This window comes from Rhododendron vialii, chromosome 6a (genome assembly GCF_030253575.1).
Source record: "Rhododendron vialii isolate Sample 1 chromosome 6a, ASM3025357v1".
Taxonomy (NCBI): Eukaryota; Viridiplantae; Streptophyta; class Magnoliopsida; order Ericales; family Ericaceae; genus Rhododendron; species Rhododendron vialii.
In genome coordinates this window covers 29,676,127-29,690,118 of record NC_080562.1, presented here as the reverse complement: position 1 = coordinate 29,690,118, position 13,992 = coordinate 29,676,127, and the positions used below count along the sequence as shown (strand labels likewise).

The window sequence follows — 13,992 nt, the reverse complement described above, 5'->3', positions numbered from 1 at the left end:
CAAAAAGGAAGTACTACAATATCAGCATTTTGCCTTTGGTGAGTTCTTTTAAACCTGAATCTTAATCATATACGGAGTAGTAATTTTCAGACTTCTCAACATGGTATCCCTGGGAAACTTGTCCACCCTGAGAAATGATCAAATCCAAGCAATGGAGAGAGAGAGAGAGAGAGTAACGAACGCACCATAGAAACACCAATTGAATTTAACTTCCAAGATTAATCACCAACTGAAAAATATACAATATAAAGATACAAGATACCAGTTCGTCCAGATGTCATGGGACGAAATAAAGGACAAAGCAAGATGTTTATTAATTATATAAAACAAGTAGCCCTGCTTAAATGGCTTTTAAACGTCGATTATTTTTATAAAAATTCCATACTTAGTAGGAGTAGTAGTAGTAGTGAGTACTATTGTTTTGAAAGTACCTCAGCCTATTTTTGAACAGAAAACCAAGAATTTGCCTCAATCCAATTGTAGGCTATAGGGCTCAAGAAAGCATCAGGAACCCCGAAAGAACTGACCGAGGCTAGTGCATGGGGTTGGAGTTCACTGCACAGTTTAGTCACTTCTTTCCTGACAGCAGCAGCATTATCCGGTGATAAGTAGCCGTATCGGAGGAACGAGGCATCTTCTTCCAAGCTGATCAATGACTTTTAAACCTCGATTATTTTTATAGAAATTCCATACTTAGTAGGAGTACTATTGTTTTGAAAGTACCTCAGCCTATTTTTTAACAGAAAACCAAGAATCTGCCTCAATCCAATTGTAGGCTATAGGGCTCAAGAAAGCATCAGGTATCCCGAAAGAACTGACCAAGGCTAGTGCATGGGGTCGGAGTTCACTGCACAGTTTAGCCACTTCTTTCCTGACGGCAGCAGCATTATCCGGTGATAAGTAGCCGTATCGGAGGAACGAGGCATCTTCTTCCAAGCTGATCAATGCATACATGGTCCTCACAAGGCCTAATATATCCTGCAAATAGGAAACGACTATTATTACTCTCTGATGCCTTATGATTACACTTCAGTTACTAACCATAGCATCCATGAATCAGAAGAGACCACTATTCTCCAGGGGAGAATCCTGAAAGAGAAATCCCAAATGACAATCTAACCACCAACTTAGCCTCTCTGTGTACCTTTCTATCTTTCTTATTTCTATTTCAGGGTTGAAATGGATATACCGTTAAATATAGGCAGAAGACTGAAGTAAACGGACCAAATGAGACAACATCAGGTTGAGTGTCAAAAAGCATTTCCATTTGATAGTATTTTTTTTACTGCCGCTAGGCTGCTGAATTTTCCATTTTACTGCTTTATTTATCGTCAAACGTCCATCCATAAAATGCAGAGAGACAAACGCACGTAGTTGTTCTACTAGCAGCAATGGGAAACCAGACAAATGTACTGATCAGAGTAAGTCAGATATTTCATTTACCTAATCTGTGAATGCTACATTTCAGTCATCTCTTACACCTAAATCTCAGATCTCCCTCTAGATGTGGAAATGGGAAGCACTTAACTCTGAATTCTTACATACTGCTTCTTCAGACTAAGTGATGAAACAGTTGCCAAGATTGACCTCGATTTTCCGAGGGCAGTGAAAAATCCAACAATAAATGCCTATGGAGATACACGTAGAAAACAGTTCCTGAGATTTACCTTCAACGAGCCACTAGATAAAGCTGCCTCAGCCTCGATAAAGGTTTGGAAAATTGATCGTTCTGAGAAGGCCTTGCCCAAGTCTTCAGCAAGTTGATAACTCTGGTTGGAAGAAGAAAGAAATAAGCAAGAATAGATAGAGAGAGAGAGAGAGAGAGAGAGAGAGAGATGCAGTAAAGCAAGACATTGGCACATGGAGAGGTGCAGGATTACCAGAATGAATGCGTATTCTTTGCTTTGTCCCTGTGCTTCGTGTGCTGAAACTTCTGCAGCAAAGCGACTAAGTAGATCTCGCTCTCTTAGGCAAAATATATCAGTCTGCCGAACACAACCGGTGAGAATCCACTCAATTAATTCGACAAGAATCACTTTCATATCCCTAAAGCTAAAATTGTATTACCTGGAATTGGATGCTCCTGAGGGTAGAATTTGTGAGCTGAGAAGGGATGACAGGACAAGATTTGTTCATATGTTCCAGACCCAATTCTTTAAATGGTCTGTTCCTCTTCTGAGCTGCTATATATTCAGCTAGAAGTGCCTTGCTAACCTGAGTTCATAAAACCCCAGTCATTAACTCCCCATTCCCTAAAAAACTAGCTTAATTAAAAAATGTTTTGCTTTGACAAATAGTGTGCAAGCCCGAAATAAAACATTCACTAGTGTGAATTTCAATGAACAATCCAATAAAACACCAAAATTCCCTCGAATGTAACAAGTACTATTTTATTCATTATTTTTTCAGGTCAAGAAATAAGCCCGTCATACAAAATTTGTGGGCTCAAATCAGTGCTGCAACTCCAACTTTTATTCTGACACAGGTTTTATGCAAGTTTAATGATAACATGAGGCCATACTCCAACAATACCTGTTGCATAAGAACGTTGTTATCCCCCTCAAATGTGGATTGCACATCGAATTCACCTTTTAGATGGCCTACGTGATTTTCAGTCTTCATACCTTGTCCACCACAAGCTTCACGACATTCCTGACTCATATAAAAAGAATGTCTCATGAGAACATTTGTAGGAATAGGAAGGACTCAGAAACTAGAAATTATGGTTTATGACCTGAAGAGTTCGCATGTTATGCCAAGTTAATGTAGCCTTGAATGCACTTGAAACAACGTGGATGGTTTTGTTTGATTCAGGTGTCCTCGTCACAAATATTGTTTTCAAATAATTAGCAGCAAAGCTCATTGCATATCTGCAGCAAGATCACGAAAGCAATGTGTCGGAGTAGCAATACTCAATTAAACGCACCATGTGATGAGTCACGATAACAGTAAATGCATTAATATTAATTGGTAATGGAATTAGGCTGTTTAGTTATTGATTTTTTTACTTTTTATTTTGGATCTCTTAGGCTGTTTAATTTCAAGCTAGAAAAATGGATTGCACCAAACATGCATAAAATTTGGGACATTAGGCCAACATCAAACAGCATCATAGTAATTGCAGCTACTTTTCCAGAATGAAATACCATATAAGTTTCAGTATTATCAGCCCATCACTATTTAATTTTTGTGGGCACACCAAATTTAAATAAATTACTGTGGAGAGGCAAATTGCTAATCCCAGAGAACTGCAAAATGCACTACTGGGTCTCCCCACACCAATATAGAGTCAGGATTAATAATTCAACACACATCTAGGGAAAGTGTAGGACTCAAAATTGGCTGGTATATAGGGACGTCCGCCGTACTTCCTTTGGAAAATCATCGCTGGAAACAAAAACTACGTCCAATCTTATTAAACACTGAAAATGTGTTTAATAGTCACCGTAAAGCACTAACTATTAATGTTAAGTCATTAATATCCACATGGTAAGTTCATAATGGCATTTCCAAACACACTCAAAGTTGTATATGATATGGTTCTTATAAACTATAATGGCAAAATACAAATTCAGAACTAGAATCAAGAAGCAAAGACTTCAGCAAAACCAAACCTTTCACCACTAGTCAATGTAGATTTGCACGGGGCAGTTTGCAATGCATTATCTCACTCACCCAATAATAGCCAATACAACAGCAATTTTAAATAAGCAATAAAACCTTGCTCCGTCTATGCATTCGAACGTACAAGCCATAAGTTGTAACTTGAAAGTTCAAAGAAGCTTACATACTGCAGATCCAGTTGGTGAGAAACTTACGTCTTTGCAAGAAGAGGCAAGAGCCGCCGTTGATGACTTGGATAATCAAGCAAAAGAACTTCAGGCCCATTAGGTGTAACAGAAAATGCTCGCCTGCTCAATGAGTACCTTATGGCAATTGCTAAACCAATCTGTCAAGAGAATAGAAAAAGATAAAACATCCCTAAGAATCCAAATATATTGGGTTGGAGATGATTCTAGTTCCCTTATCCCCGCGAACACACATAGCAAAAACAAGCTCTAGAATGACAGATGCATTGGGTGAACTCTTTTACCTTTGATGTGTAAATCGCACTGCAAGCAATCGTTACACGACCAGAAGTCAACGGGGCCATGAATGCCGCAAACCTCTGTAAACAGATAACCACGCTCAGTTTAAATTTAATTAACATAAATGTTAGCAACGATTGCCAATAGGTCTAGGCTACCGGTCTATCTTGCCTTAGGAATTTGGACCACAAGATAGAGAGCAAGAAAGTTACATTGTTGTACTTTCATTGACAATGAGCACAAGATGGAGAAGAAGACTTCAATTCTGTAGAGGTACTTACCTGATCTGGATTTTTTATTGCACTGAGATATTGCCCATCAGGAGAAACATTAGCTACAGAATTCAACAAATTCTCTCTGGGGATGCGGACATTATCAAACCTGGAAAACCACATAACGGCAAAATGTTTCAATTTCTTCGTATTTACAAGTTCTTGCCAAATTTGAGGAGAGGAGGGAAGGGGGTGGGGTGAGGAACTACATAAAGCGTTGCTTTTACCAGATTCGACCATTGTCAACACCATTTAAACCAATCTTATGACCACAATCAGCTATGCGGATGTTTGGGCAGACGTTGCCATTTGCATCTCTTATCTGGGCTATAAAAGCATGGACCCCGTGATTGGTTCCATCTATGTTCAGCTGTGAAAATACTATCGTGTGTGTTGCATGCTGAAATCACAACAAACATGTTAATTCTAAGTCATGCTGACGGAAGAACAAAGGGGCAATATATGATTTCTCACATTAGCTGCTCCTCCAATCCAATATTTCTGAGCTGATTCACATGGAGTGTTGATGACAAACTCCCCAGTGCTTGAATCATATATGGTGACTGTTTCAATGCCTCGAACCTAAACCCAACATAAACCATGAAGTAACTACCAGAAACTATGCAGATAGATACACATAAACATGTCAAAAATCCTATACTATGACGGAACACCTTCACATACATTACTTCCATGCCCCAACTCAGTCATTGCAAAGCAACCCTTGACCACGTAATTTTCAGTGTCCCTCAACCACTTCTCATGATGATGCTTTGTGCCGAAAAATTGGATGGCACCACCCCTGCATCCATCGATTAACACAACACTTAAAGATTAATCACGTAGACCTTTTTATATGAACTCAATTAACAGGCTGTTACTTGCAGTAGCTAAGTCGATCTACTCCCTTACAATCAAGTTCAACAAAAAAACTCTGTGAAAAAATATACAACTACATGTAGGAATCGAAGCCAAGCAACCTAGGTCAGTTGCACTTGTCTTCAGATGGTGGGTTAGATATCTAAAAACCAAAATAGCAATCTTGTCGCAAAGAATAAAGCCACAGTTTCTGCAGAGAGGGTGAAGACAAAGGTAAATAGAGTACCAAGAAAAATAAAAATTATAAAAGAGTGCGCCAATTGGAAAGAAGGAAAAAAGAGGCAAAACTAAAAGCGGAGACTTCAACATGTGAAAGTGAGCCTATATGTCAAATGCGAAAGAACTCGCACCTATCATTTGTTGGACCAGATTGTCAATATGCTTATCCATCAAAAAATCAAACACCTCACTCTTAAGGGATGCAGTTGCACCATGCCAGGGTAGAGGAGAGGCTAGGAATGGCTCAAGCACCCACAAAGAAGCTATGTTACATGGACTAAAACAAGAGTACTTGTTCGGCTGCATGTGTTCAAGTGCCAAATCTCCCTAAACCCAAGAGCTTAGAATACTGGCTTATGTACCCAAATATTTGATAAGGGTACGCTGATCCATCATGAGAAGTTTCATTCGTAATACGTCCCAAAATGCTTTGACATGAGATACTGTGATTGTTTATAAATGCACTTGAAACTAAATACAATTTAGGGAAAGATGAATTCCTAAAATCCCTACATGTGAGTGGTTTCAAAAATTTTGCATTCTACCAAATCTGAACAAGACAGCAAGAATCATGAGGAAATTGCCAACGTGATTACAGATCCCAATGAATCCCATGTGTTTGCAAATACTAGATTAGGAATTCAGTTCTGAGTTCTGATCATTTGTCCACCCGGAATCACATTTGAAAACATTTCAAACTAAGTAAGAACCCAATCTCCATCCTCCCCTGCTATAATCTTAACATTCAGCCTGCCCTGCTCAATCCACATATAAAACAAAACACTGAACTCCACAAAAGTTCCTCAAAAAACATGTCCCCAAAAAATTCCTAGTCCAATCCTACCACCTGACCCGGACTACCACAGGAATCAGATTACTAAGATTTTAATTCATAGTTATCATATTCTCATCTGCAGGCATTCAAAAATCTATCCAGCCTTCATGACCGGGCTTGAACCACAGCTCAAATACCATGTTTAAAACATCAAAATATCACTCGAAATCTACATTTACACCATAACCAAACCCTGAGGACCAAGGGAGGAGGTGCCAAGGGTGTCCTCACCCACTCCCAACTTTCGAGTAATTACCATAGCACCTCTAAATTATAAAACTTTATGTAACATGACCTCCTAATTTCTTGAAACTTCTAGTCATTGCATCTATTTATCTCGTGACTATCTTTCAAAAGTATAGCATTACCCGACCTCTAATACCATGCAATAATCACACGTGCAATTAGTATTTTCATATTCTTTATACACAAAATTCACTATTGCTTGCCGATCCAAAAAAATAATAATTCCATCTTAAATTGGCCACCCCAAATTTCCATTTCTAGCTTCGTCCTCACTGAGCCCACAAAAACACTTCCCAAATTTTTCTGTACTTTTCTGGGATTCTCAACTTTTCAATGAAATAATCATTACTCCTCAAAATATATGAATTCCCAAAATTACCCGCCCTTTCTCTAGCCAGAGATTCTTTGTACCCAAATTTTGGAGTACCCATGTACCTTAGGATCGTGTTTAAAGATTCTCCATTTCAAAAGAATCCCACGCAATCCTGTCCTGCGGCTACGGATCACATGGTACATGGGTACACCACAAATCGGGTTCTCATTTCTTGAAATGCGATAGATTACTTTCTAGATTATTGAAAAAATATACTACCAGACATTAAACGCACCATAAAAAGAAGTGAACCCCGAGCTTAATCGCGAGCGAGTGATCAAAAATCCCCAAGACTTCCAAAAACGCCAGCTTCCTGAACTCCGCCTCGGGCCCTTTCCCCGTGAGCCAGCCTTCAAACACCCCTCTCCCCAACAAGTACTCGATCCTCCTCATAGTCATCTCCCTCTGCTGCTCCATCGACTGGTTATAATCCGGGCCGACGAAGACCCTACCGGCGCCCCTCTCCCTGGGGCAGAACAGCTTGCTCTGCGTCATCAGCCCGAACAGCCAGTCCCTATCCGCCACGTGGTGGCCGTCGGACAGCTTTCGCATCTCGCGCGTGTCGAATTGGAAACTATTGGAGAGTTCGGGAGGGGAGTAGTTGAGGCAGGGAGAAGGCGCGAGGGGAGGTAGGGTTTGGTCGGGGTTGAGGAGGAGGTGGTTGAGGAGGATTTTGGTGCGGAATGTGGGGCGGTCGATTGGGGAGGCCATGGATGAGGTTGGAATTGGAATTCTGGTCGGAGGTTTTTAGAGAGAGAGGGGGTGGGGGGGAGCTGAGAGGGAGGAGGTTGAAATCAAATGGGATTATGGGACGGAGAGGAGGTTGCGGGAGCCGGGAAGGCTTTGCTTGAAATGGTCTAGTTAGGCGGCGGCATCGCCGGCACGTGGGCGGATGCCAGATTTCGGAATTGGTGCCTGATGTCTTCAACTTTTTTTTAAGTTGTTGGGATGTGTGCCATCATAATCCATTCGAGCGCTGCTACATACACTGATTCACGTACATATGTATTTGGACCTGTATTCGGTCTTAAAAAAATGATCCGAGCTATTTATTTTGTTTAAAATATTTATTTACAGTACGTGTAAAAAATAAATCGATCCGATATCAGTAGAAGCGTTTATGAAACATCCACATTTGCGATAGAATTTAAACCTGAATTTTAAAGTAAAATTAAAATATTCTGTAAATGTTTTTAGACTCTTTACTGATATTAGATTGAATTAATTTTTTACAATGTTTTTAGACTCTTTACTGATATTAGATTGAATTAATTTTTTACAATGATATTTTGAACAAAATAAAAAACTTGAATAATTTTTATAGGACTCAAAACTTATCCAAAATACACATGTACTTAACATATGTACATGAATGTATATACTCATAGATTTACTGAATCCGTTCATTGGATAGGGGACGACGTAACAAAATTTAGGCCTTGTCTCACCAACAACTTTTTGAACTTTTTCTGTAACTGCACTTTTTTTCTTATTTAATTTTTTCATGTTTATTAGTTTTGCACTATTTTAAAAAATCATCACTTTAAAGCAAAAAAAAAAATCAACTTTTTACTCTCTTTTTTTTTCTTCTTAAAAGTGATTATTTCTCTAAATATTTGGATAAAAACAAAATTATTTTACTTCAATTAGTCACAAAAGCTTCGCACAAAACTAACAAATGAGGGGAAAAAATTGAATAATGAAAAATGTTAGAAAAAACGCAAAAAGTTGTTAGCGAAACGGGGCCTAGATTACTACTCGAGTAATTACGCGGTGGTTTTGCCCTAATAATTAGAGTGTTCACATAAGTTATATCAATTTTATATGTTGTTTACACTAATGAACAACTTAATCATTAGTGCGAACAACTTGTGATTTTTGGTGAATAAGTTGTATTCATTAGTGGAAACACCTCCTAAGGCAGCTTATTGAATTATTGAACTATTTAGCCCATTTAATTTTATTTTTTTAGTATTTTCGTATGGGTTATTGGCTTATTGGTTGGATGGATTATTTGACATTTTTTTCCCTTCAATTTTTACAGCCCACAAATTACCGGAATTCCCTTGCATGAAAGGGGCGGCGAGGTGGGGGCCGGCGTTGAGGTTAGGTTTTTTCTTTCTTTTGTCTTTCTTTTTTTCCGGCCGCTTGGCTCGGTCTACCGGCTGATTTGGGTTTCCACCAAATCAGTCCGGTTTGATACCAGTTTGGCTTCCCCAAATCTGGTGTGGAAGAGGAGATGAGCGAATAATCCGGTGCCTATTGAGGATCGCCCGAAGTTGGGGTTGTTTGAGGTTGTTGGTGGGTTGAGATTCATCCGGGTGCTGTTGTCGGTGATGGGGTCTGCTATTGACTTCTGCTCCGGTGAACGGCTCTCGCCATCCAGATTTCATATGCGCTTATCGAGTTTGAGTTGGGGTCTGGTCCGTTTGGATTCTCTACTATCTAGTATCTAGGCCTTGATTGGTTCTCATCTGACAACTTCGCCGGTCTTGCTTCTGCAGGGGGGTGCCTGTGTAGAAGTCTGGATAATTTTGGCTCATTCTTGTATTTTTTTGATGAAATCTATATTGCCTTCGGGCTTTGTTATGGAATAAATTGAATGTGTTCAAAAAAAAAAAAGGGGGCGGGGAGGGAAAAAAGGGGATTGCCTAAAAATGGTCTATTCATGATATGTTTTCTCCCTAGAAATTGAGTTGGGCTCTTGTTACGTGTTAGCAAAAAGCCAGTCCAACCCCTCATATTTGAGCCCAAACAAGTTGGATTATCCCCATGAATAATCCAAGGGAAAATAACGGCCTATGACGTATTTTGATAATTAATATTCATCAAGGGCATTTTTAGCATTAATAATTATTCTTAGCATGTCCTTGAAGGGTATTAATTATCAAAACACGTCATGGACCCGTCATTTTCCCATAATCCAATAATTCAGACTAAATTGTTTAGCCAAAACACCCCTCGGTGGTTTGGGGGACATCACAACATAATGTCTCGTACCTTTATTCACCACATACTTTTATAAACTTCATAGATTTACTATTGAGCTCCATAGAAATGTTTGATGTATAAGAGTGTTAGGCACAAGGAGACGGTGTTCCAAGACCACCGAATAATTGTTGTTGCTCATATGTGTTTAAGTAGGACTGCAAATGAGCCGAATCGAGCCTAACTTTAGAATGTTCAGGTTCATTCATTAAGTTTTCACGCGAACTTGAGCCGAACTCAAGCTCCATGAAAATTTGACAAGTTGAGCTCAAGTCGAGTTTCCCTGGATTTGAGTCGAGCTCGAATTTGTTCACGAGCTTTAACAACTCAAAAATATTAGATACTTACACTCTGATACAAGTCTAGAATTACAAATAAAATTTCTAGTTTGTACATAAGTAATTTCCTACATATACATATTACAAAAACATACTGTATTAAAATACATGTTTATAGTACTTTTACAAGTTTATATATGTACAAGTTATAAAATTTATATTATGTACATGTAGAAGTTTATACATATTCAAGGTTATATGTAAAACTTTTATGGGATTATATACATATACTTCAAGTTTGCGGCCTTAATCGAGCCGAATACTGTCAGGTTCAAGTTCGGCTCATTTATTTAACGAGCCTAAAATTAAGATTTAGATTCAGCTCATTTAGTACCCGAATGAACTCGAACGAGCCTTTACCAAGTCGAGTCTCGAATAATTCACGAACGGCTCAAATCATTGGAGACTAGGGAACCCATCGTTAGTTTCATCACTTTTTATTATTTTTTGAGTTTGACAAACCTTAAAAAATACTCACTCCGTTGCTAAAAAGTTAGTTCCTATTGAAAATTCAACTTTCTCTAAGACACAATGATTCTTTGTAAAAAAGTTTTTCTACAATTACTTGACGCATTGTTTTATTACTAAGTTTTGTTTGGGTCCTAAAACGAGGGCAGAATGGAAAATTTATTAAATTTTGGACATTGAATTCCGCAAAGGAACATAATTTAGTTTGTAGGACTTAGGGTGTATAAAACTGACATGTTTTCTTAAAATGTTAGTGTAACAATCCAGATCCTCAAGTATCACAACCACAATATAAACAACAAATATTAAGTACTAAGAATCAAACCCACATCCTTAAACATTTACACACTTTATCGTTTATACCTCCCACATAACCTTCTCTCCTCAACTTACCTTTGCTCTTCCTCTCATCTTTACCTCTCCCAATATTTTTCACCCAACTACTCTTTCGTTTTTTTTCCTCCCCGGGAAAACCACCCCCAAAACCCATTTTCTCCTTAACAAATACTATCCTCCTGAGTTGACTCACCAAATATATGATTATAAAGATGACATATGTCCACCCCTTTGTCTTTTATCTCATTTTGTCTTCTTAACTTTTCTCACCACACTTATCTTCTCATCACCCATGCACAGCCATCGCACTTTCACGTGCTCACCCCTCACAAAATCGCCACCCTACGGCTTTTCATGCAAAATAATGCAGTATATTTTTACCCTAAAATCTACTAGTACATGACGCAATTTCCTTAATGCACGGGTGAAATATTTATGAAAAGTACGGATATTACAATCCATCAAACCCGTCATAACATTCAAATCAGTAAAATACCCGGACAGGGTATCACAATTAGAATTATTTGAATTTTCAATAATAGGTTTGGTTTACAAATATACAAGAGAAAATATTGAAGGGTAGGTTTGGATTAAAAACCAAGGAGTGATTTCTTTTTTTGTTTTATTCAAAAAAATTCGCATTTGTTAGTTTTGCGTCGTACTTTTGTGGCTTATTAATTCGTCTCGACGAGAGAAATCAAGAAAGTAAATTTTTATGATTGAAACTAATAATTTTATTTTTTATAAAAAAATATGAGTTTCCATCCTAATTTTATACTTTTCTGATTCCTCTCGTCGAGACGAATTAATAAGTTGAAAAAATTTGACGCAAGACTAACTTTTGAATACAGACAAAAAAAAAAGTCACTAAATACTTTTTAATCCAAACCTAACGTGGCCAAAGCTTATTTTGAGCTATTTATATAACGCCCTTTTTTTAATTGGATTTACATTCTTTTCATATCTTTCGAGTTCCAGTCATTGAGACGGACAAAAAAATACGGATAATCACAAATCTGATCTCCGCAATGAGAAATTCCCAAGCCTGATGAAAAAACTAATGCGGGCATCAAACTTCTGGCTTCGTCCTATGAGTAATGTACCAATTAGCATTCTGTGTTGAAGATAGTACACTATGTTTTTAAGTCTCGATGATATTTCTTGGAGATTGTTTCTCGAAGAAATATCAAAATAGAGAGGAATAACAATCTGCAAAAAAGTTGAAATTTCTTCGCATTTCCTAGTCTTTTTTTTTTCCTTTGAGAACAGTCGATCACATAGTATCATTAAAGGCCCAGCGGTACTTACAAGGAATCCAACCAAAATTACAGAAATCAGAAAAACATGTGCATTCCAGCCAACAGATAAACAAATTACAACGAAGGGCTACCTATTTTCTTCCATCAAGGCACAACACACACTGCACAAGTAGAACCGATACTTCGTGAACGCCATTAGAACCAGCCAACGACCAACAAACAGGCACCCAAGGGATGACAGATTCTAAGAGCATCCGCAGTGGGAATAATCAAAATCAATAACCAAAATGTGTCACGTCAGCATTTGATTATCCATTTAGTTCATAATCAAACTTAACAACCTCTACCTCTACGTTGGTTATTTTTGCATTCCTAACAAAAAAAAAACTCACAATACGCAATGAACCTATGTCCAATTGCAAACGAATTTTAATCACGCACCCGACCACACCAAATTATTCGTCTCGATGAGACGATTCCAATGCGGGGTATTTTTGAGTTTTGAGTTTGGTTATTGAGTTTTGGTTATTGGTAAAAATTGTTAAGTTTGGTTATGGAATGAGTGAAATTTGATTATTTGATAAAAGACTTATAACTTTGCTTATTACAATGTGAGGTGTTTTTTGAGTATTGTTGTTAAGTTTGCTTATCCACACTCATTTGTTTATTACAATGGAGATGCTCTAATCAATGCATAAACTTAACCGTGGATTCCTAAACAATAACAACAACACAGCAAGAGGATACAACTCAAATCCCGTGGACAAAATCCACTAAGCACATCGACCGGAGTAGACTAACGACCCTAACTTCATTCTTTTTTAGAGCACATCTCTAATGGAGTAGTTTTTCTTCAAATTAGTAATTATTTTTCCAATTGCTGTATGCTTGTACTTCTTTTTCTGGGAGGAAGTTTGTCGGAGTAGGTGCCAATCTTGTTTCTTAATTAGCACAATCTATTTTGCCAAAGATTTGACAAAACCAGTTTTTTGGCAATTGATTTGACCAAAAACACTGGAGATTGGCAATTAATTAGTACTCACAAAAAGTCAAAAAAACAGCGAAGTCTGGATTACAGCTTAAGCATGGAGAAGTCCCACATAGCCAAAGAGGAAAGCTACTGATCACTATATTAACTCCAAGTAATTAACAACCAATTGCCGGGGTTAGCAACGCAAGCCTGTGACCCAAGTGGGGGCAATTACTGTGATGGGACGTGGGGTCGGCCCAAAGAGTAGGGCCCAATGGTGCCAACTGCTGGCCTGCCCTATCCAAGCAGGGAGTTGGGCCACAGAGCCCGGGCGAAGGCCTGGGTTTCGTGGCCCTTAGAGTAGAGGGCAACGCGTCAGGCTGGCTTCACAGAGCAGCGAATACCTCTCGAACTTGGCGGTGGAAGGATTACGGGCCGGCGCAACTACGGCCCAATAAACACTCTGATTGGTTGAACCCTACCGGACCATCACCTTTTAATTATTTCTACTCTTCCAATATTTTTTTTTTGACATCGAAAAGTAAAGGAGGTCAAGTAATAAACGAGCCGAACAAACTAAGTAGGTGGTTGATCAAGTTTACTTTGAAAAGTTTACTTTGAAAATTTAGGGAGGTTCAAAAGTATGTTTTGAGTTTAGCTTGTTTATGAGATAAATTGATTTCAAATGGGATTTATCAAGCAAAACACGAATGATTCTGAC

General features: G+C 38.3%; 1 protein-coding gene across 1 annotated transcript; it reads right to left on the bottom strand.

The window, feature by feature from the left end:
- Nucleotides 1-187: 187 nt before the first annotated feature.
- On the bottom strand, nucleotides 188-7,877 carry LOC131329392 (acyl-coenzyme A oxidase 3, peroxisomal-like). The gene is made up of 13 exons (XM_058362493.1): nucleotides 7,148-7,877; nucleotides 5,045-5,162; nucleotides 4,835-4,942; nucleotides 4,588-4,760; nucleotides 4,370-4,469; nucleotides 4,094-4,168; nucleotides 3,819-3,949; nucleotides 2,735-2,870; nucleotides 2,533-2,652; nucleotides 2,068-2,214; nucleotides 1,881-1,985; nucleotides 1,668-1,769; nucleotides 188-978 (listed from the first exon to the last, which is right to left on the bottom strand). The coding sequence occupies exons 1-13, from the start codon at nucleotides 7,621-7,623 to the stop codon at nucleotides 730-732; spliced, it is 2,040 nt and encodes a 679-aa protein (XP_058218476.1). The 5' UTR covers nucleotides 7,624-7,877; the 3' UTR covers nucleotides 188-729.
- Between the last annotated feature and the right edge of the window lie 6,115 nt (nucleotides 7,878-13,992).